The sequence below is a fragment of the Vicugna pacos genome, chromosome 3 (genome assembly GCF_048564905.1).
Source record: "Vicugna pacos chromosome 3, VicPac4, whole genome shotgun sequence".
In the NCBI taxonomy this organism is placed as follows: domain Eukaryota; kingdom Metazoa; phylum Chordata; class Mammalia; order Artiodactyla; family Camelidae; genus Vicugna; species Vicugna pacos.
In genome coordinates this window covers 52381146-52405922 of record NC_132989.1, presented here as the reverse complement: position 1 = coordinate 52405922, position 24777 = coordinate 52381146, and the positions used below count along the sequence as shown (strand labels likewise).

Below are 24777 nucleotides of genomic sequence, written 5' to 3'. Positions count from 1 at the left end.
GGGAGGTCACGGATCTAGAGGCAGGAAGTACCTGAGGTGAGGGAAACGTCAAGGCGGTCTCAATAAATGATTAGCTGTGTCTCTACAGTTTTGCACCAATGAACTCAAATTATGAGCTGCCAATCTTTCTTGGTTTCTTCACGCAAACAGTTGCGGCACACTGTACACAACGTCCTTTCGTTTACGTTCTTATTCGTGAGCCAACCGCAGAGCTCTTCCCCTCGCCTGTGGCCGGGCGCCTGGGCAGACAGCCGTGCGCGTCTGACGTCACTGAACGCGCCAGCCTCTGCATGTTAGCAACCGAAAGCGTCCGTAGTAGCAGTGGCTGCTGAGATGTACGAACTTCCGGTTCTTCCGACTGCTGCCGCCTCTGCCACCTGCTGCGGCCGGGCCTTAGCCTGGGATCTGGCCACCTTTTCTTCGTTCTTCACTGCGCCCATGGTCCCACCTGGAGCCCGGGCGGCGGGCCCTGCAGCTCCTACGTGGTGAGAGGACAGTAGGGGGATGATGAAGGCGAAGCACTGTAGCTGCTGCCTCAGCCGCCTCCTGGCCTCCGCCCTCCTGCTGTTGCTACTGCTGCCAGAGTTGAGAGGGCCCTTGCCAGTGCTGCTGCAGGCGGCCGAGGCTGCGCCGGATCCTGGGCCTCCCGACCGTGGGCCGCGGACCCTGCCGCCCCTGCCACCCAGGCCCACAGCTGCCCAGTCCCAGGCCCGCGCTCCGCCCGAAGCCTTGGGGCCGCGGGGCGCTGAGGGAGGCAATGGCAGCATTCCTGGGGCGGGGCTTGCAGCGGACGACCTAGGCGGGAAGGCAGGGGAAGAAGGCTCAGTGGGTGGCGGCCTCGCTGTGAGCCCCAACCCCGGCGACAAGCCCATGACCCAGCGGGCCCTGACCGTGTTGATGGTGGTGAGTGGCGCGGTGCTGGTGTACTTCGTCGTCAGGACGGTCAGGTGAGGCGAAGCCTCGATGAGCCTCCCTCGCAGGCCTGAGATGGGCTGCCTGGTGACCTGGCAATGCAGATTTCTGTGACCTGGCGTTGCCCTCTCCCCGCCCCCAGTATCAGGGGTACCTGCCTGCGTGAGGTTGTGAAGATAACTGTCTTAAAAGCCTCTGGAACATTTAGAGAAGTTAAGCCACCAAGTAGTTGCTCCCTTTCATTTATACATTATAAATTAGTACCCAAACTCCAAATCAGTATTTATTTAAGTAAATCCTTAGTAATACACAATGACCTTACTATGGGTATTTTATTTTACAAAATTTAAAAGAGAAAAAGTTATTTTTTAGCAGCAGTTACTTAGTATTGCCTTTTAATCAGCCACCTAAGTAATTATCTAAGTAATTTTCGTAAGTAATATTAAGTTTCCCACAGTCCACCTTTTTTGACCTGGAAACGTGACAGTTTTGTATGGTTCAGTCTTTGTCAGAGTTCCCATTAGTCTGAAACATCTAGCGTTCATTTGCATGGCACAAAGTATTTCAATGCAAAATGTTTTCAGTTGCATGATAAAATGGAAAACTGATATCTATGCAGCAAAGGGGGAAAAATGTCATAAATATGATCTGGTTTTAATATTGGACCATAAGTTTAATATCCTAACAAAACTTTATCTGATTTTAAATTTACAAAAATTTGAGTTAGTAAATGGATAAATTTGGTATTTCACCCACAAAAAACCTTAAGTGGATTCATCTATAAGTAGTAACGCTAAGTCATTTAAAACTTTAAATATAGTTTCTTGAGCCTACTCATATTACAGAATGTTAGATTATAGAATTATTTTAATTTCAGATTTGTAACAGGTATGATCCCTTCAGTGACATCTTTCATTTTACATCTGATGAAACTAACCCAGACAAGTAAAGTGATTTATCTGGAGTCCTATGGGGTCTAATGATCATCTATGATTATACAATCCATTACTTGTTTTGTTTGAATTTTCTTCCCATTAATGTGATGTCTGCGTCCTGACCTATGATCAGCCTTTTGCATAAATAAACTGGGTCATTATTTATAACTACCAGGTTATGAATAAAAGTAGGTGATTGTCACTTATTTTTTACTCCGCTCAATGCCTTATCAAGTGTATAAGTAATTATATAATCAAATCAGTGATATTATTGTTATAAATAACCTCCATTTGATACATTCCTTTGTTACTAAAGTAAAGTTATTTTATGGCATCAATCATGATATTAAAATATTCCAACCATGTAATAAGATTGATATCTTTAACTGGGTTAGTTGGGGACCACCTCTGAATAGCTGACATACAGAGCCAAAACCTCACTGTTAGAAGGAGCCAGCCAAAAGAGCTGAGGTAACAATGTCTACATAGTTTCCTCCTGCATAAAATATAGTAGAGGGTAGGTTTGTAGGAATGCACTGGTTTATTCTTTTCCAAACTGTTTCACATTTTTGCTTGTAACTGCCTACCCTCTACTATTTCATATATTTAAATGGATTTATTTAAACTGAAAATTTCCTTTTAAATAAATCTATTATTTGTGAATGGAAAAACCAATATCCCTTGTCTTAAACTACTGACTGAAAAAAAGTATGATGTAAGCCAGTGGTTCTAGATATGTGGTCCAGGGAACCCTGGAGGGTGGGAGGGTTCTCTGAGACCTCTTCAGAGGATCTGCAAGATCAAAACTATTTTCAAAATAATACATTCTCTTATAAGTTTATAGGATATAAGAAGTTCATTGATACAGTTTCAAATTCCACATTGCAGCTAACTTTTAAGAAACTACTTCTTGTTGAATTTTGGTGTAGTATCAAAAAAGAATAAACACCACTATTTGGAAAGGATATTAAAATGTACCTCCCTTTTCCAAACTCATATCTATGTGAATCTAGATTTTCCTCATATCCTTCAACCAAACAACACATGGCAAATGATTGAATGCAGAAGCAGATATGAAAATCTAACTGTTTTCTGTTTTCTCTCCATTTTCTATCTAGTTCTATCCATTTAAGCATCCAATTAAATGCTTAATTTAATTTAAACATTAAAGACATTAAAGGGATTTGGAAAAAATCTAAATCTATGCCATTTTTCACCTTTTTTTCTTTTTAATGTATTTTTCATTAAAACTATGTTAACATGTAATGGATTTATTATAATTTTTAAAAGCAAATAATATTTAAAAGTTCTTACATTTAATTAACATTAAGTATTGAGATATATATATATATGTAATTCATATAAATATAAGCTCTTTGGGGTCCTGAATAATTTTAAGAATATAAAGGAATCCTAAGACCAAAATATTTGGAAACCACTGGTGGAAACAGTATTATTTGAAGTATATACTACTGGTTCACAAAAACACACAAGTGCACGCCCACTTTCTGTCAAAGAGAAAATTAGAAAATGTTCATAAGGTGTTATAGACGTATTACCAGCAAACTAAGACTTTCCTGATATAAAGAAATACTAGAAAAAAAATTGAAGCAGTAATTATTTTTGTCACTACACAGTTATTATTTAATGTATAGTTCCTATAAAGATCCAGAGTATCCTAAATATTATGCTTCATACACATATAAATAATGGACTCATTATGGATGGACCCATTATATGAGGGACCCATTATATGATGATATAACAGCCAAATTCTGAACCTATAGCTAAGAAAAACTGCATTCGTTAACCAGCATCTAGTACATTCATTCAGTCCAAGTCCTAAATTTAATTGGCGACCTGATATTTGAAGCTTGATTGAAGCTAACGTCTGGACAATGTTCAGAGCTCATACTTTGTGCTTCCAGATTATGAGATGAAAACATTCATTTTGGTAAATGCGCATTTTGACCCCGCACTTCCAGAATATATGTGACAGCACACCAGCATTATTTATTTGTGCCAAGGGAGAAAAATGGGGCATTAACTGGTATGAAAAAACACAGAATATTTTACTTGTAAAATACTTGAACTCCATGAAACTTCCATATTGTTTTGTTTTAATCTAATTTAGTTATAATAAATACATAACTAGAAATAACTTCCCCTCTGAGTCTGTAAATATTCCAAAGAACAATTAGATTCTCTCTGTAGAAATTGAAATATATATAGAAGGAACAGCATAGGCTTCCTAAGATTAATATATAATCTTTATGAGAAAAAGCTCGTTGTCTGTCTTAGTCTCTACTATATCACCAGTCGGTAGCACTATGTTCAACACTGACAGGCTATGAATAACTAGTTGCCTAACAAATGAGCATTCTTAGTTAATTCTCGTAAGGGATCAGTGTGAAATTAAGTTGCTGGGGAAGACTCAAAAACTTGAGAACAGAGGCTATTATCATTTTTCATCTAGGACTAAGAAGTGTTTTCACCCAGACATTTAATGAATAAACTAGGTTTGATTAGACTGAGAAAATAAATGTTCAGGTAGTGAAAATACTTATTTTATCAGGTTTTTCAAAAGAAATAACACCCCTCTTCTATTTCCTCCTGTATACTTTTCCTTTTACACTTCTGTCTAATATTAAAGAAAGATGAGATTACTGCTTATATCAGTTACTATTTTGGTTAAACACATAAAACAACCCTGGCTAACGAATGGGCATTTAGTGAAAGAATTCTGAGATCTCAGAAAGTCAAAGAGAAACTGGGGGATCAGGTTCTGGGAGCAGGCAGTAATTAAGTCAGCTTAGGAGACAAGACACCAAAATGCCATAGAGGTTTCCTTGTAGGACCATTTCATTGAATGGGTATGAAGTAGTTTTCAGTCTCTTCGTCCCTCAGCTCAGGAATCAAATTCCATGGAAGGAAAAATATTAGGTCCACCTATTAGCTCATCAGACTGTGTCTTGTGGTAGAGATACTACCAATAAAGGAAGATGAGTGCAAAAAGGAAAAGGATACAGTTACTGAAAACAACTTATGTACACCTCCCCAGTCCATCTTTGCTCTAGGCTTCAAGGAGGAATATAAATTATTCATACCCACCTTGCTAGATATTTTTTAACCCAGTGGTTTAAAATGCCAGTCCCTAGGCCTGGCTCAAAAGTGTCCTGCAATTGGACTAGGTCCCTAATCACCTCTAAATTATCAAATGTTCTTTATTCTACTGGAAGTGTCTTCATTCTGAATGGTTGGACTGAGTTTGTTACCAGTCGTTTAATTCTTGAGTAATTTTCCTCTATTGACTTCTATTCCATTATACTATCCTTATCCTGTTTCAGTATAGCCTTACGGGAAGCCAGACTCTCTTGAGTACTAATCCCAAGAGCTGTGTAGTTACTCCTGGATGAGTTGCATGACAGTTTGAAGGTTCAGCTCAGGTTTTGTAAAATACAGAAAATGGTAGTAATTACTAGAAAGGATTGTTTCAAGGATCTATAGAACGTACTTAGCACAGTTTCCAGCACATAATAACTGCTCCCTGAATTTCTGATCTCTTCCACTGATCCCCCCCTTTTCTTCTATAAGGACATAATCTAGACTTCTGAAAGTGCTTCTTTTTATTTATCTGTCTATTTATTTATTTAACTGAATGAAAGATTCTTTAAATTCTGTACTGCTTTACAATTTTCAAAAGTTTCACACAGATGATTTTGTGCTTCTAATACTATCTCTTTAGTCTGTTCTTCTATGTGTGATAACAGGATTTTCTGTCTTTAATATTTATCATGTGTACAGTTCTGAGAGATAAAAGTAATGAGGTTATTTTGTTGGGGAATTGGGGCCAGGGCAATGCTTCCCAACCTTTTCCATGTCATGCCATACCTAGAAGTTGATATTCATGTGGGGTAAATGCTTGAGACTCTTTGTCCTTATCTCTGTCTACCTTGGACCCTGTTAGCTATTCCAAAGGACTGAGGGGATCTTTGTTTCGCAGGGCAGTAAACCATTTGCATGTATGACACAATGGTTGGGGAGTGTTTATAGAATGTGGACTATGTAAAGAAGTAGTTGGACAAGTTATCATATGGGCCACCTTTAAATCCAGAGTCTTTAAAGACAATCAGAAACACACACACATTTGGTTGATGGTAGATTGACAACCTAACTCAGAGAATCTCTGATGCTTAGTGCCCTTATCAGTTAGGAGGTTTTTACCTGTAACAGAATATCCAATTAAATGTGACTTTGTTATTTCTCACCATGAATATGATCAGGCCCAGGCTTGAGTCAGTGACTTTGTGAGATTATCAAGAAACCTGGCTTTTTCCATCCTTGTGTCACCATGGGATGGCTACCTCAGCTTTAAGCATTATGTTTTCACACAACAGTAATCTCAAACAGGAAGGAGAGAAGGGAGCCTGAAAAGAGGCCTTCTCTTCCTGTGTTCTTTTTTTTATCAGGGAGAAAAATCTTTCCCAGAAACCCCACTACTTGAGGTATCCCCTCTATTTCATTTGTTTGAACTGCTTCATCTGCTTAGCCCTAAACAATGACTGACAAAAAAAGAAATTACATTTTCATGATCGATTTGCCCCAATTATGATCACTATATATCTCTTAGGGCTGGGCTCAATTGCAGCCTGAACAAAATCATGGTTCTGTTAAGGCAGAAAAAGAGTTTCCTTTAGGATAAACAAAAAGCAGATTCTGTTACAGTGATCAAAACTGAGATACCCTAACCAGAAGAACATAACTGTACTTGTTACTGCAAGTAGCTACCAAGTTACTACTTTTTAATCATGAAAGGATGAACCAGAAAATGCAATTCACTAAAACATATACCCAGTCTGGTATAATATAAGGTCATTGTGTTAGGGATCATTAAGACTGTTTGGTGGCTAATTTTGTGACCTTGGTTAGAATTACTCTGAATCATTAGGAAGACAATATAACTTAATGTTTAAGAACCCAGACCTGGGAATCAAATTGCTTGTGTTTGAATCCTAGCTCTACCATTTACCGTCCCAAATTTAATTTTTTCTAAGCCCTGACTTTCTGTAGGTAAAATGAGGATACTTACAGGATTGTTGTGAGGATTACATCAGGTAATGCTTGTAAGCTGCTTAGCTCAATGCCTGACATATGTGCACATTCAGTAAATAGTAACTATTCTTAGAGTGTTTGGGGTTTTTTTTTTTTTTTTTTTTGTATCTAGAATTACCATTGTAATATATTTTGGGAGTTTTACTGTATTTTCTCATACCTCTCCCATACCACATTCTGGTGTCTGACCTCTGAAATTATAAGTGTAATCAGCAAGAGGTTAGGTCTGACAAGGCTAGGAAGGAGAAAAGGGAAAGGGGGGAAAAGGAGATTGTAAGGGAAATCTGCTAGAGTGTTGGTTAGAGCCGGTCAAAGGGAAGGTGGAATGAATCTTGGCAATACTGGTTTATAAATAAGACTTTAAAGTTGGCTGGGAAATAAACTCATGCTGAACTGGTTAGAAGTGACTGTCAGGAGAATCATCAAACTTCATATTCCTAGCTTTAGGGCCTAAAAGAAAATACCAAGACATGCATGTAAAGACAAAGAGGAGAGATGACAAGGGAGCTATGTGCTGTGCACTTTCACACAGGACACGTCATATATGACATTTACTTTGGGTTTACTTCACTTGGGAGTACCCACCAAAATACCATCAAATGGGAGATAAAATCTAAACACAAGAGCTGGTGATATATGTTGAATTACAAGGAGCTGGTTGAGAAAAGGGGTCTATCAGAGAAAACAAAATTGCAGTATCCTAAACATAGGTGACTATACATATGATCTTTTCCAAAAAAAAAACCAAAAAAAAAAAAAAACCTAACTTTTAGGTGTTAGCAGTGAACATTTTACTGGAGATGAGCAGGAAGGGAGTCTAAACAAAGATTCCCTGTTGGGGAATGTTCCATTTAGTGCTACAATTGATCAAGGTTGTGACAGTGACAGAGCTGGTAACTGATAGGCTGATAGAGAAGACCCACACATAACTGAAAAAAAGCCAAAGGAACTCAGAAGCATAGTATAATCTGTCAACTTGGAATCAATAGCTCATGACAGCACCATGATTTACATTAAAGTGGAATAATCATAATGATCCTAAGAGATCAAAAAGAGTAAAGTTAACTCATTTTATCCTGTATATTAAGGCAGGGAGAGCTGTAGCATTGGATATGGCTCCATGGAGAAGGCTGAGGTTTTAAAAGAAAAACAGCAGTTTGGCTTTTAAAAGGATAAACTTCAATTATTTACTGTGTAAATGAAGGATAACTACATGTTAGAATATGGTAAATGTCCATACCCAAAAGATAAAAATAAAACTCCACAGCACAGTATACAAGATGAATATTGGTGGTTCTAATTTAGGCAGTGTATGAAAATCACCTGGGCTAAAACAGGTAGGCTAATCCTAAAACATCCTAAATGAGTATCTTAAAGGTCCTGGAGTGAATGCATATTTAATATGCTTAATTATTCTAGTACTTTATGTATGTGTGTGTATCCTGAGCCAGAAGGCTTTTATCCAAATTACAATTTTAAAATTGGCTAGCTCCCTTAGGTTTTGCTGTGGTGTGTTCTGGAGATGATGTTCTTTCAGGCTTCTCTTATACCAGAAGTGATGATTTGCATATAAAATTGTAGGTATCTTTGTTATACAGAGAAAATGCAAGATATATGTGAATCTGTATATTTCGGTTGAATAATTTAGCAGATGTTTATAAGCCATCTGCTTTATGCCAATCCTTGTGTGTTGTAGGCATAGTAGTAAGAACAGATCTGTTTCCTGCTCCCAGGAAATTAATGGTCTAATAGGGAAGACCAGTAGTTACACAAATCAATGTGCAAGTACATCTTTGATAAGTACTTTAGAGATGTATGTGGGTGATATGGAAGCCAATAGGCAGTGTGTGTGTGTGTGTGTGTGTGTGTGTGTGTGTGTGTGCGCGCGCGCGCGCGCGTGTGTGACCTATTTAAGTAGATTAGGGTAGGTTAGCCTTCCCTGTAAAATGAATAGGCAGTAACATAGCAATATAGTGGTGGCCAGTGATGGAGAAACATGGCTATTGTGAGGGAATAAGGGAAGGCTTTATCACTGGAGTGTAGAAAGTACAGTAGAATGTAGAGTGAAGAGCAAGGTGAAGCTGGAGAAAAAAGTATGAGCCATCTTGCATTGAACTTGACAGGCTGTATCATTACTCACTGCCGAGCAGTAGGAAACCACTGAAAATTTTAGAGGATGGAGGGGAGGTTGGTGAGTGACCAGAGTAGAGGGTAGCCAGTTATGAAGCTATTTTAATAATCAAGGCTGTGGTGAGCACTATGAGTGAATTTCAGTGATTCTTTGGAAGTACAATTAATAGGACTCCGTGATTGTGGCTGCCATGGAGTTACCCTGATCAAACCTCCCTTTACAAGACCCTGCTCTGGGGACGGCCCCTAACTTCCACAGCTTTGGATCTACCACAGCCTCCATGCTGGGGCCATGACCCGTTTTCAGCCAGTTAATTGAGTGTAGCCAAACCTGGCCATCCTGATTGACAGAGGACTCCCTTCTCTGATGGGCATCTTTTGCTTAAGGCCATCCTAAACTATCTGGTCAAAACTTTCTCAGAATTGCATTGCCCTTCTGTACTGCTCTTCCTAGGCTTGTCATCCTTCCTTTCTACCTCACAGATGTCAGACCTGTATCACCCTCTGTAGGATTTCCTTATCTCCTGCTGCCTCCCTCTTTATCCTTCAGAGGATAAAATTTCCCTGATAAATCTCCTCCATACTGTATTAGTTTGCCAGTGCTTCTATAACAAAGTACCACAAACTGGGTGACTTTAAACAATAAAACTTTGTCACCTCAAAGTTTTGGAGGCTAGACATTCAAAATCAAGGTATTGGCAGTGTTGGTTCCTTCTGAGAGTTATGAGGGGATGTTCTGGGCTGAATGTTTATGTCTCCCCAAAATTCATGTGACTGCATATGAAGATAAGGCCTGTGAGGAGGTGGTAAAGGTTAAATGAGGTCCTAAGGGAAGGGTCTTCATCCAACAGGGCTGGTCCCTTACGAGAAAAGGAAGAGACACCAGATCTCTCTCTCTCCCCCGTGCACACAAAGAGGTCATATGAGCACACAGTGAAATGCCTTGCAAGTCAAGGGAAGAAGCCACAGAATAAAACCTACCTTGCAGGTGCCTTTATCTTAGACTTCCCAGCCTCAGGAATGGAGATAAATACATTTCTATTGTTTAAGCCATCAAAACTGGTATTTTTATGACAAACTGAGCAGACTAATACAGAGAAGGTTCTGTTCCACGTCTCTTTCCTTGGCTTTTAGATGGGCCATCTTCATGTTCACTTGGAATTCTCTCTGTATGCATGTCTGTCTCTAAATTTCATCTTTTTATAAGGCACTGGTCATGTTGGATTAGGGCTCATTCTAATGACTTAATTTTAACTTCAATGACTCTGTGAAGACCCTGTCTTTAAACAAGACCATATTCTGAGTAACTAGGGGTTAGGATTTCAACATAAGAATTTGAGGGGGACACAGTTCAGCTCATAACATACTTATCTCTTATTAGTGTCTCCTTCTTGAAGAATTTGACATTTCAAGTGATGGATTAGGTTTCAGGAATGGGATGAGAGAGATTTCAGATAAAATCATTTTTACTTTATGTTTTATATTGGGTTGGATTTCTTCATAAAAATCATAGACAACTAAAATGTGTGGCTCACCAATACTTTATTTGCAATTTGTCTCAGTGCAAAAAAAAATGAGTTTCAAAACCATTCTTGGTCACTAATTTACCTTTTTTGCCAAAAATAGTCAAGGCAAACATTCTGTATCATTAGTTTTACATTTATTAAGATTTCCTCTGCTTTATCATCATGCCTTATCACACAGAAGAGTGTATGTATATAAAATATACACTAAATAATATATTCCTCAGTCTAGTTTTGAGTGTGCAATAGAAGAAATTAAGGAATAATATTACTTATATAATTCCTTAGTTAATAATACCCTACAGGCTTTCAGTTAACACAGGAAAATCGGTTCTGTGTAGTACGTTACAGCAGGTTACATGGAGTGGTTTTCTCCCCTTCATAGAGCAGTAAAATGAAGTGGGGTTTTATTCTGTTGTGTTTAGTTTATGTGGCATCATACATTTTTACATAAAATTTTATCAACCTTACTTTAGTAGTTTAGTTTTATTTTTCAACTGTAGCTTTTACATGTTATTTAAACAGAAATAATTCTCACCAACCTGAGTGTAATGGAACATTGAGGAATCTGCATCTATTTTAGACAGCTATTTGAATAACAACTTGAATACTTAGAAGGGATCTGATCAAGATCATTTACCAGGCCATGCCATGTGATGAATGAATATAATTCAATGTAATAAACCATATTGCTATTTTCTTGTGTTTCTTAGGCTTCCATATTTTCCTCTCTACACATTTATAAAGTCTCAATTGTTTTTGTTAACTAAGAGTCAACAAAATTTATTTTCAGATTCCAGTATATATTTAATATACCTAATAGGAAAGTACACATATCTGTAATTTTATGTATGTCATTATCAATATATATATATAGGCAAGTTTGGGCATCATGAGCTTAATGAAAAGGTTCATTTGTAGGAAAAGAACCACACATGTTAAAATTGCATGAAGTTTAAATCCTTTACTCTTTGGTTTAAAAATAATGGAGACTGCATATTAAAAAATGAAAGTAGCCTTTTTACCTAAAATTTCAGTATATTTTTATGTGTGTTGCGTTTTATACTTAAAGTTTGTTAGTATTTTACATAGATGTTTGACTGACTCAGCCCAATAAATGTATAGCTTTACAGGTGTTTCTGGCTTCCCCTGAGAAAACTCACTGCACATGGATATAAATAGGTGTTTTATTATATTTGATGTTTTTATGTCCATAAAGCTGTCATGATCATGTAGCCATCACTGCTTATATCTTTGGACTTAGGAAAGATATTTTGAGGGAAGTTACATTTCAAGTTTAAATTCTATTCAACAGTATACAGGTTTCTATTTGACTTACATGAATTAGTAACATTTACTAAAATACTCAATTCATTTTAATTGAACTGCATTCCCCCATTGATTTGGTGCCTAAGAGTGCACTGTCTCTGCTTATGAAATAAGTTCTTATTAAGGAGTTTGGATTCCTGTTTGGAAGGTAGTAGTTGTATACACGATTAAAGGACAGTATTAGCTAGAATAATTAATAAAGTGCTCACACCAATGCAGTCAAATATTTACACTATGCACAGATAGAGAAGATAGCATTATTAGGCAGATTAGAATAGTCACTCTTTGAAAGACTGAGAATTCATCCAGGGTATGATGATGACCTTGAAAGTGGAGAAGAGAGAAGTGAGCTGAGATAAATTTCAAAAGTCCTTAAGCTCTACATGTTCGTATCATTTCCATTTTAAAGACTTGCCACGGTATCCTGTGACTGGCAATGACCTGGTTATTAATATATTGACAATTTGATATATTATATATGACTGCAAGAATCTGATTTATTTCCAAAAATAATTTCACATGATACTCATTTCTTCTTTGTTGACTGAAAATGCCAGAATGTTTGGAAAGCCATGTGATTTAGAAAACTGAGCAACTGACTGGCAAAAGGGAAGAGAATAAATTATAACTGAATATCCTTACCTTATTCTGCCAGTTGGTTTCACACTTGTGTATTCGCTTTTTTAGGTCAAAGCAATACATGCACATGTCATTAAGTCATGTGGTTCAAAAGGACCAGTAGTGAACTATAACTCCCCTGTACTTTTCTGTTCCTACTTCCAGTGTCAATAGTTTAATCATTTCTGTTCTTAGTTTTTCTGTGATTTACTGTTAAAAGTCTTTCAACATTATAAGCTGACAGAGAAGAAAGTATGTCAGAAGAAATGGTGATGACACACAAACATACATGAGTAGGCTTTGTTTAGTGAATAATCCTAGGTAGTAAATTGGTTGCATTTCTGAAATGCAACCATTCTGATATTGAATGCCTCCCATGTCTGAAACAAGGATAATTTTTAGTTTACAAATAAATATAAAGATCATCTATGCTACATTCAAATAATTTTTATTCTTTAATATGTCCTATTTAATAGGATGAGAAGAAGAAACCGAAAGACTAGGAGATATGGAGTTCTGGACACTAACATTGAAAATATGGAGTTGACACCTTTGGAACAAGATGATGAGGATGATGATAACACACTGTTTGATGCCAATCATCCTCGAAGGTAAGTGTTAAGCAGTTTAATTCCATAAATTAGGAGGCAACTGAAAAAGTAAATTGAAAAAATAAAGTAGAATTTTATTTAACAGTTTTTATCCTAAACAGTTATACTCAGTTCTGTTTAATGAAGTTCTTTGTGCTACCCAACCAATAGCTTACATTCTCATTGCTTTGCTAAAGTAGACATAAACAAGAGAATATCATCCCCCAAAGAAATCTTTACTGTAGATCTCCTTGCAGAGCTTTGTCCTTTTAACTGCTACATAGTTAACTGGTAAAATATGTATTAATTTTGTGTATGTATGGGCGGTGGGGGAGAGAGAGAGAAATAATAATAAACTTGATTTCCTTTTTGCATTTTGAAAATATTTTGGTTTTAGTCTAGGTTATTCTATTAGTTAACAGTGTTTCTGGCAAAGTTGGAGGACTAATGGTCTATGGTCTGAAAAGTGTGGCTATGTCTATTCTCAGATCTATTCTCACTGAGTGTTAAGATTTTTCCTGAGAGATTTGGATAAACAAAATTACATAGGCATAGACTTGTTCCAATGCAAACAGAATGGGGAAAGGAGGCAATAAAGATCCCCCTCAATAGAAAAAGGCATGTTGAAATAGAGGAGGAATTATTTGGATTAGAAAAAACCAGAGTCCAGAAGCAGCTACAAACACAAAGAGAAAACAGAAATCTGGGGATCAAAAGACAGGACTCAACAAAAATTGGGCTATAAAATCAAATATATATATGAGCTTTTAGTTACTGGTAATTCAGTCATAAAATGCTAGATGTACATGCAAAATTGTATTAGAAACTAGATATACAAACATGAACAAAACAATTGAATTTGTTCATAAGGAACTCAGTCTTTTAGTGAAAATAAACATGAATAAAATACACAAGAATGTATTTATTTAGAACATTCAAATATAACCCCCAAAAAGCCTTTAAATTGCCTCTGAAGTATTGTCCAATTCCCATTAAATCTAATATTGCCCGTTGTTGCCTCCTTCTTTAAGTGTGAACCAGTTGAAGCATTTAGGAGCCATTGTGTATAACAGATACTTATCTTTATATACTAGAATTATAGTAAGAATAATTGTGAAATACAGCTGGGAACCGAGACTGAGGGAACAGCTCATCATTTCTCTCACCTTGAGTTCACCCTACAGAAGGTGCTCATTGAGTAGGATGGGGGTAGAGTCTCACTTTTTATATTACTTCTTTCTTTTAATTTTCTGCAGAGTTTTTATAGTATTCGAAAAGTGTAGGATTTATAGAATTTTAAAAAGCTAAGTGCATATGAGGTATCTCTTCCTTACATACAGAGAAAGGGAAGACAAAAAAGGAAGTTGTTGACTTAGGAAGTCCAGGTTGTTTCCAAAGAGGAACTGGATTTGAAGTATTTCAAAATACTATTTCATCTATTTCAAGTGTGCTGGACTAAAGACAAAGGTTGTTATAGTCAGCAGCAACTACCCAAAGTTTGGTAGTTGTGGGGGACGTCGTTTGTTCAGGGCATGCGAACAGAAAATGTCTAGAATGCAGCCTGTTGTGTGTACCTGTGTGTTTATATATGCAGGATATTTCACATGAGGATCAGCTGTGGCAGGTTACAGGGATGTGCAAGGGTTTGGTGTGTTAGTTTGTTATTTGAGGGAAATATGAAGAGTTTTGTAACTTTTTAAGGAGTTTGGTATTACCCTGCTGTCACTGGAGAACTATTGATGCTGTTTGACTGGAGTGTATATAATCAGATCATATAGTGGGGGCTCAGAACACAGAACCAAAAACGAATGGTCCAGAAAAGCCTTTTGGAAGAGATACGTAAACTGAGACTTGAGAAATGAGTAAAAATTAGCAGAATGAAAGGTGGACACAGGGGAAGGGGTTGGAGAGAGAACTGCAGGCACAAGGTACCAGAAGCAAAAGAGAAGATAGTGTATTCCAGAAAATAAAAGAATTTAAATAGATACTGTATTAATATGTGTGAAATACAAGAATGGGTGAATGAATGATTTTTGAGCTTTGAATGCAAAAGAAAGAATGATGGGTAAGGCAGAACAAAGAATCAGAAGGCAGATTGTGATCCATGTTAATCAGTTAGAAATTCTTCTACAGGTTACAGAAAGGCACTTGGAAAATTTTAAGACAGGGGAAACATAATCAAAGCTGTGTTTTGAAGATTACTGTGCATACATTGGAAAAGAGTAAGGCAACCAGGAAGAAAACCAGTTAGATGGTACACATCCATGGGGTGGCCTGTGCTAGGTGGTAGCAAGGGAAGTAGAGAGGAGTAAATTATTGAAGAGGTTTTGGAAGATATTCTCAACAAGATTTAGGTATTGTGTTTGGAGGGTGAAAGAGAGCAAAATGGTAATAATAGTGGAGAAGAGGTTTCAGGGGTAATGATAATGGATAATTATCAATGATAATTGATAATTAAATCATCTGGAGTTTTTTAGACACCATTTACTTGAAAAACAGGAAAAACTTTTAACATACATATGTCTAGATAGAGAACAGTAAATTGTTAACTGTGCTTACCTATTCATTCATTCATTCATTCATCCAATAAACAAATGATAGAGCAGCTAGTTTTTATAACAACTGTTTAATGCCAGGTACTGGCCTTGGTTCTTAGGATACATTAAAGCAACAAAACAGAAAATTTTTTTAAATCCTTATTTTTTGAAACCTACTTCTAGTGGGGAAAAGGTGAGGTTGGGAGGTTGGCAGTTCATTTTCATTTTCACTTTTCTTCTGTATACTTCTGTGTTATTTGATTTTGTTTTTCTTCAAAGTGCATATATTCATGCATTACTTTAAAAAAAACTTTTTGTTTGAGAATAATTTCAAATCTACAGAAAAGTTACAAGAATAAAATAGTACAAAGAATATTCTAAACTTTTTATCTAGAATCACCTGTCCTTAACATTTTACTTCATTTGTTCTCCTGTGTTCTCTCTTTCCCTCTCACAATATAGATATAGAAGGATTCATCCCTCTCACTTTATATTTAAGTGATGTTCTGATGTTTCCTCATAATTAGATTCTGGGTATGCATTCTGAGCAGAAATACCACATAGATCTTTCTATATGCTTTTTATTATATCATATCTGGAGACACATGGTGTCTATCTTTCCTTCATTCGCAGTGGTAATTGTGGTGTACCTCTTCAAGGTTTTGTCTGATTTCTACAGTATGTGCTGTCCCCCCCCTTTTTAAATAATAAAGAGACATTTTTAAATCATGAAAATATTCTGCTTCTCATCAAAATTTCCCCCTACTTTTAATACCTATTTGTCGTGATTCTTGCATGATCTAATCTTCACTATGATAGTTGCAGAATAATGATTTTCCATCTTCAACATTTCCTCCATATTTATCAGTCAGCATTGATGTTGTACTGTTAGCAAGAGCTTACCCTCATTTCTTCTTTGTCTGTCTGTCTGTCTATCTATCTATCTACTTATTGACAGTATGGAATCATGATTTTCTCTTTTTTCAAAAGTTTATAATTCATTAAGGTACTTGCCAGTGAGAGCCTCTTAAAGCTGGTTCCTGTGCCCCTGTGACTTGCTCCCATTTTTTAAAGCACTTCCTTACATTCTGGCCTAAAAAGATGTTCCATGCTCATTTTGTATCTACCCTGCTGCAGCCATGGAATTGGCCATTTCTCCAAGGAGCCTTTGGGTGGTAGATGAGCTCTTTGCTACTGGGTATCCTTGCTTCTTGGCCCTTTCAGCAGACAAGCCTATGAAATGTACACACACACACACACACATACACTTTTTCATTAAAAGCAATGATAAACTATCTGTCATATATTCCCAGGCAATCTACTAAACTCTGGGGACATATTGGTGAACAGGACAAAACACCCAGCCTCATGTCATTAAAAATCTAGTAGATACACATACATAGGCCAGAAATACAGAACAAAGAAGTTATAGCTGGACTTGGGCTTCCTAATTACTGTTTTTTGACCTTGCCAAAACCAGAGGTAACATTCTTCTCTAGGCCCAACCTACTTTTGCCCCTTTTAAAATGAGCAATAAAATGGATATTTCAGAACGCAGAGAAGACAAGTTTTTCTATTTTCCTTGTATTTTCTTCTAACAGTAGTAAACATCTTTAAAATAATACCTATACTGATTTTAGGTCTCTACTGTGATTTTTTTCTAAGCCTATACACACATGGACTTCTTTTCCTCTCACTTTGAGGAAACTAGACTGACTTCTTTTCTACTAATGGACAGCAGTTTCAAAGAAGTATGGGTAGAGTTGTGTTTCTGCTCCTATTACCTTTTGTAACTTAGAGATTGTTTTCTGATGAGATATACAAGTCCAAACTCTATTACTTCATTTGAAGTAGATTCAATGGGCAGGACTTCCTCTGATCTTCTAAAGTTGGCATTAGTTATTAAACATGCATTATGCCATCAGTTTACTTACCATTTCACATTCATCTTGTAGAAAAGATGTATACAGATCTTCCTTGACCTATGATAGGGATATGTCTCAATAAATCCATCATACATTGAAAACACTGTTATGTTGAAAATGCATTTAAAACACCTAAGCTACTGAACATCATCGCTTAGCCTGGCCTACTTAAAACATGCTCAGAGCACTTACATTAGCCTATAGTTGAACAAAATCACCTAACACAAAGCCTGTTGAATATTTCGTATAATTTACTGAATACTGTACTGAAAGGGAAAACATACTCTTGTGATCCCATGGCCGACTGGGAACTGCGGCTCACTGCCGCTGCCCAAAATCATGAGAGAGTATCATACTGCATATCACTAGCCTGAGAAGATATCAAAATTCAAAATATGAAGTTTAGTTGCAACTAAATGCTTATTGCTTTCACACCATCATAGAGTCAAGAAATTGTTAAGTCAAACCATCATAAGTTGGGGACCGTTTGTATAGAGCCTATTGTGATTCACTTTAATGACAGATGATAATCACGGTTAATGCTATTTTTTGCTCCCAATAAAAGGGAAAAATCAGTATTTATGGAGAGTTATCACAAGGTCTTCTTAGGCCCTGAAAGAGGATTTTCACTACAGGCTTGCCAAAGCAGTCATATAAATGGTAGAAGAAACCAAGCAAATGGATGATAGTGGTAGAGAGAATGTCTTTAGAGGGATGAGATCAGGCAGAGGTCCTGTTGCTGAGCCAGGGGAAACCTGGACAGAGTGGGCTAACAGAAATGTAACAGGTGTGATTATTAAAAATCACGTATTAGTGAACACCTACCTTAGTGTAGGATGTGCAAGACCCTGTGCTAGGTTCCTAACCTGTACAATGAAATCATCAAGACTGTCTTGCAAAGTAGTTCCTATTGCTCTCACTTTAAAGATAGGAAAACTGATGCTCAGAGAGTTTTAATTTAGGCTTCTCTTCTTGCTGCAGTCTCATTCCATTTTTTAAATATTTGTTTGATTTTTACTTATAAAGAGAATAACTCTAAAATCCATTCATTCTGTCTTCTATACCAGCACTTGCTATTGTTCTTTTTTTGTCAACTGAGGAGCCCAAAATGAGGAATATAAATGTTATTATTTGCCTACCTTGCCAACTGCAGTGCAGAATCATACTAGTCTACAGTCTAGCTCTGGTGATTCTTGTTGGATCATCTCTTATTGATGCTCCCTTCACTGTTTAAGTGCTTTCCAGAATTAGTTCCTCTTCATTTTCCAAATACTATCCACAAAGTAACAGGAAGCAAGTCATTTCCAGAGATGTAAATTAGTTTCATTGCTTACAATTGAACACAGCATAAAGCTATCCTTTTGTAGTCAACTCTTTGTGAGAGAGGTATTTTTTAATGTGGCTTTTAATATGTTAAAATTTTAATAATGATTGTTAGCAGTAGTCAGGGTCAGGATTTGAAATAATTATTTTCACTGTTTCTTTGCATTAGATTGAACCATATGAAACTGCTAGTATATGGTTTAATATAAATTTCCTAAAGGAAATTTATTATTTTATAAAATAAGATGCAACAGATACAACTCCAGGCACAGTACATCAGGGCTATGGCTTCTGTTATTTGAGATCCCCTTGGTTCTTGCCATTTTCATGTGTGGGCTTCATTTATAGGCCAATAATAGGATGATGCCAGCAGTTCCTATAATCATGCCCAGAATGGTAATTTTCAGTGGAAGGTAGGGACCAGCTATTTTGTGTCTTTCTTAGAAATGAGAAAGGTTTCCCCACAAATTCTTAAGAGTTTTATTTTTGTTTTTCTTTTCTGTATCATTGGTTATGTGATCATTCCTAAACAAAAAACCCTGGCAAGAAAAATAGAAGTACCACGGCTGGTTAAGAATTATCATTTGGGATTGAATGGATGTTGAGGAGTTAACCACCAATTACCACTATATCCAGTAATTTAAGCATTGAGATTAATCTAGTCAAAATGGGAAAATTTATAGGTAATATGGAAAAAAATAGCTCAAGCAGCTTAGTTAATATAACTTCTCTTGAATTTGCTATTGATTTCTAATTTTGTACACTAGCGTAATTTACTTTATTTGGTTACTGAAACATTTTGCACAAGGAATTATAAAGCTGAAAACTAAATATCAATTCTTTAACACTTGTCCAGGACATTTCAGCACTCAGAAAAAAAAACTGATGGGAATCAGAGACAGCTATATATTGACCAAAAATTACCTTCATTTCTCTCAAAGAAAAATGTCAGAAACAAATACTGATAACCAGTCTCAAAAACATGGTTTAGAACAGTGCTTTATAACATGAAACAAGTGGAAATAATACTTATTGCTTTCTCTTTGATTTCTGCTAAACAGTAAATTTATTATTATTATTTTATAATGATGTACACTAAAGGACATTCTGATATTCTTGGTAGCAGCTGCTGAAAGCTAGTACTTCTATCACTTCAAGGCTATACCAGTACTTTCTGCCAAGTATATATAATTAAAAAAAAAAAACCTCAATTTGCTTTTTAGCTACTTTTATCATGCTTCATTAAATTCAATATTGTATTGTATGTGTTCATTACAATTGTGCTCAGTGTTACTTGGCCATGAAATACTTTCTGGTTATTAACATCAGCATATCAGAATCAGAAAGCAGATTTGATGTAAATGTTTAACCAGAAATTCTCCTTAAGAAGATCTTATTCAAACAGTTATCAGTTTGAAAATAGTTCTAATTTCTAAATCACTACCTTTAATGTGGAGCAATAACATTCTATCAGAATAAACACTAAGGCTATTCTAAGTTAACAGAATGTGTATAGAAATGTGTCAAAGTACTAATGCTTACTTTAGGTAGAAATCGGTATTTAAGGGTGTCCAGTGGTGTATTACTAATAGGATAGTCTGTACTTTATCCACTTAAAAGGAACTATGCTGTCCTTGTCATTACTCAAACAGGTAATAAAAGAGAACCTTCATGTAAGATTGTGGGGGGGGTTGTATGTTTTACTGTTCGGTGGACATTGAGCTTTAGAAGAAAATTTGCCTTGAAACAACCTAAATGTCCATCAACAGGTGACTGGATAAAGAAGAGGTGGTATATTTATACAATGGAATACTACTCAGCCATAAAAACCGACAACATAATGCCATTTGCAGCAACATGGATGCTCCTAGAGAATGTCATTCTAAGTGAAGTAAGCCAGAAAGAGAAAGAAAAATACCATATGAGATCGCTCATATGTGGAATCTAAAAAACAAAAACAAACAAACAAACAAAAACAAAGCATAAATACAGGACAGAAATAGACTCATGGACAGAGAATACAGACTTGTGGTTACTGGGGGGGGTGGTAGAGGGTGGGAAGGGATAGACTGGGATTTCAAAATTGTAAAATAGATAAACAAGATTACACTGTATAGCACAGGGAAATATACACAAAATGTTATGATAAATCACAGAGAAAAAAATGTGACAATGAGTGTGTATATGTCCATGAATGACTGAAAAATTGTGCTGAAAACTGGAATTTGACACAACACTGTAAAATGATTATGAATCAATAAAAAATGTAAAAAAAAAAAAAAGAAGAAGAAAATTTGCCTTGCTCCATTCATCATCACAATGTCTTTATTGGTTAAGGACATAACTAAGTTGTATATTATTATAACAAATGTTATATAACGTTAAATTCTGTTTGGTAATGCCATTTTCTCATCTCAGTGCATGGTCTAGAGTTGTCCTGTTCAATTTGATAACCATAGCCATTTGTGACTCTCCAACATTTAAAATATGACTAGTGTGACTGAAGAATTGAATTTTTAATTTTGTTGGATTTTTAACTCGTTGAAATTTGAATGTAAATTGCCAATTGTGGCTTGTGGCTATTGTGTTAGACAGTACAGATCTAGAGCAAAAGTGTTTGATCTAGTCTAAACTAATTCTATCAAATGAAGACTCTTATAGAACAGTTGGATCACATGTTTCTGTTCATAGAGCAGTTGATCTATTTAATAAAATGCTTACTTACTGCTTTCGTCTAGGATTTATATTCTGCTGTGATAATTTGGATTGCAGCCTCTCTAAGGCATATAGTGGGATAGATGGGCATGGGAGGCAGAAGATAGCCTCCCATAGGGTTGATTTATATGAATTGGGTTGCAGGACAATACAGGGACAAGGACCTCAAATTTATGGACAGGAAAAATACTAAACACAATTATTAAGGCATTAACCTTTCCAGCCTTCTCAGATTGTTAATTTTTTAAAATCCACAGACATTATATCTCCTGAAAAAGGACCTAGGAGAAAAAGACTCCAGGGATCTAATATTTGCAAATGTATTTAAATGAACAAAGAATAACAATACTCTTGACTATGCTGGGACAGATTTTCCAAGTTAGCTCAGGTTGTCCTTGAAAATAATGCCCTTTTTTATTGTATCATTGTATAATGAATAGAGACAACATTCTTGAAGCTTGAAAAATACTCAAACTGAGGTTTCCATAAAATGTATTAATACTACACACATTCTTTACCTCATAGAAAATTATTTGGTAAGAATATTTAACATGAGATCTACCCTCTTAAATTTTTAGGTGCATAATATAGCATTGCTTACCATAGGTACAATGTTCTATAGCAGGTCTCTAGAATGAATTCACCTTTCATAACTGAAACTTTATACCTTTTGAATAGCAATTCTCCATTCCCTCTCCCTTCAATCACTGGTAATCACTATTCTACCCTCTGCTTCTGTAAGTTTGACTATTTTTTACTACAAGTAATAGAGAACCTAGAATTACAAAGACTCCAAAGTTTTCCTCACATCATAAGAAGTCTTCAGTAGTTGGCTCCTGGCATCAATTCAGTGGCTATATTTATGCAATTTTCTCAAATCTTTCCTGACGCTTGTTTTATCCTGGTTATATGGATGCTGCAGTTTCAGCCATTACGTTTGTATTCCAGAAAACAAGAGGGTGGGAGGCAAGAACCCACACCACCTCTGTCTCTTTATCAGGAAATCAGAATTTCTCAGAACTGTCCCCTTCCTCCCAACAGACTATCACCCTATTTTGCTCACCTAAATAAATAAATAAATAAATAAATAAATAAATAAATAAATAAATATTTTATTAGCATATGAAAAGGAGATAAGAAATATTGAGCAGATAGCTTATAATATGTCACTCTGACTATTCAGAGTATTTTCTGAAAGTTAAATTTGGCAACTGCAAAAGAGAAATGTTGGGTTTGGCAGGAGGTGGTCACTGAATGAAGGCATTAATTCTGAAGAATTATTGTTCCTGAGTAGCAAGTTTTTTTAAAAACCTTCAATGTCTTTTTTTAAAAAGGCTTAAATTTACCCTCAAATTAAAATATATTAGAATCTCATTAGCTTATAATAATCTAATTGTTGGAGATCTATTATAGCTTGTTTACTGAAGATTTGGACAAAACAGTAAGTTGGAAGAGTATTTCTTATTCTCATAGATAACTCCAATGAAGTTCTGTATGTTAATGATGATTACAAAGGACGATTTATTAAGTTAGTACAATCTGCACACCTTTGACTCCGGATGTAGTAAATGCTTTTGGTTGTAATGGCTCTTATTAGCTGAAGTTTCTTTGAAGCCATGATTTGGATTAAGTAACAGTAAAGCCTGATGTATGATTAGAATTAAGGTCTATAAAAATATTTGTGTTAAAAATGTCACCTCATATTACTATAAACTAGTCAGTAAGGTAAGAAAATGGGCAAACGTCCCATATCAAACGTTTATAAAAAACCTTATCTTCTGTATGGATAAATTTTATGAGTGTATTATAAATATTAAAAGCATTTTTTTTCTGTTTCATAGATTATACTTCCAGGCCTGCAGCTTCAATTAATCCTCAGTTTTGAAGGTTTAGAAATGGTATCAGTTAAGAATTGTTTTTACAGAAACTATAAACAAATAACTACATTGTACGCTTAAGTTAACTGAGGTTAGTTGTGAATATTGCCTAAGGATATTACTTTAGTGTGACCTGAAATAGCAGCTCATTGTATATAAATAGCCCACACTCACTGTATATAAAATCCCTTTGAAAAAGTTAGAATTACGATTTAAAGGATAGTACCTGATGTAATTAATATAGACAAAGTAATCATGTATTTTATTGGAGCCATTCATTATAATTCCCATAGATTAAATACTTTCATTATCTTCCTGACATTCCAAATCTTTGGGACTATTTCAAAACGTGTTTAAATTTGTTCCAGGAGCATTTATAGTATTTTTTTTCTTGCAGATAAGAATGTGCCTTTTGATGAGAGGACTTCATCTTTCTACAATGAAGAGCAGAATTTTTATGTTTAAGGAATAAGAAGCCACTTTATCAATGGGGGGGTATTTAAGTTACATATATTAAGATAAACTTTAACTTGTTGTTACAGTAAATACTGTATCATTTTGTTTTGTATTTTTATGTATAGAAGTGCTCTTAATGGGCTCAGAGTTGTTGGGAGTAAGCTGTACTATAATAGAAATCTGAAAATAACTTTACAGCAGGGTGTTTTCTGATCGGTTTTTCTTTCATGCTTACCTTATTACTGTAAACTGCTTTCTGTACTAATCAATTAATGTGGGTTTTTTTTTTGCTGGTTAAGTTTTAGGGTTTTGTTGGTTTGTCTTTCTGGAACTATAAATCCCAACAACCAAATGGTGTGTAAAAATAATTTTAAAATTTCTTTACCAAGATGTATTTCCCATTTTTGTGGGGAAAAGAAGCCAAATTTATTACTTTGCATTTAGGTTTTTTAAATATTAGAAAATGCCTGAGTTGTATGCAAAACAATAAATATGATTTAAAATTCTCTTAAAGTGGTACAGACAGAATATGTTTACAAAATAAACCCAAGACTAAAGTTACCTATTAACATATATATTTTATATGATTTCTAAAAAAATCTGTCAAAAAGGTTATTGAATTGTAATAACTTCCTTGTTAAATTATGATACTACTTTAATTAGATATTTCAGAAACTAGTGAATGTCAAAGCCATTGAATTTATTCACAGTATTGTGAGAGACAGAAGTAATGGTGAAAACATGCTCATGACATTATGACATGGAGAGTAAGGAGTTAAAGTATGTGCACAGACT

At 35.7% G+C, this 24777-nt stretch overlaps 1 protein-coding gene across 3 annotated transcripts; it reads left to right on the top strand.

Annotated features, from left to right (window-relative positions):
• The first annotated feature begins 353 nt into the window (after positions 1 to 353).
• On the top strand, positions 354 to 24488 carry FAM174A (family with sequence similarity 174 member A). Of its 3 annotated transcripts, none has more exons than XM_072958351.1 (3): positions 354 to 947; positions 13036 to 13170; positions 20704 to 21399. In XM_072958351.1, exons 1-3 carry the CDS (start codon positions 505 to 507, stop codon positions 20705 to 20707), a joined length of 582 nt encoding a protein of 193 aa, XP_072814452.1. In that variant the 5' UTR covers positions 354 to 504; the 3' UTR covers positions 20708 to 21399. The 3 variants fall into 3 exon arrangements, with proteins under 3 accessions (XP_072814452.1, XP_006208032.2, XP_015097891.1); XM_015242405.3 differs by lacking the exon at positions 20704 to 21399 and adding an exon at positions 23924 to 24488 and having other exon boundaries at positions 360 to 947; XM_006207970.4 differs by lacking the exon at positions 20704 to 21399 and having other exon boundaries at positions 13036 to 13174.
• Positions 24489 to 24777: the final 289 nt, after the last annotated feature.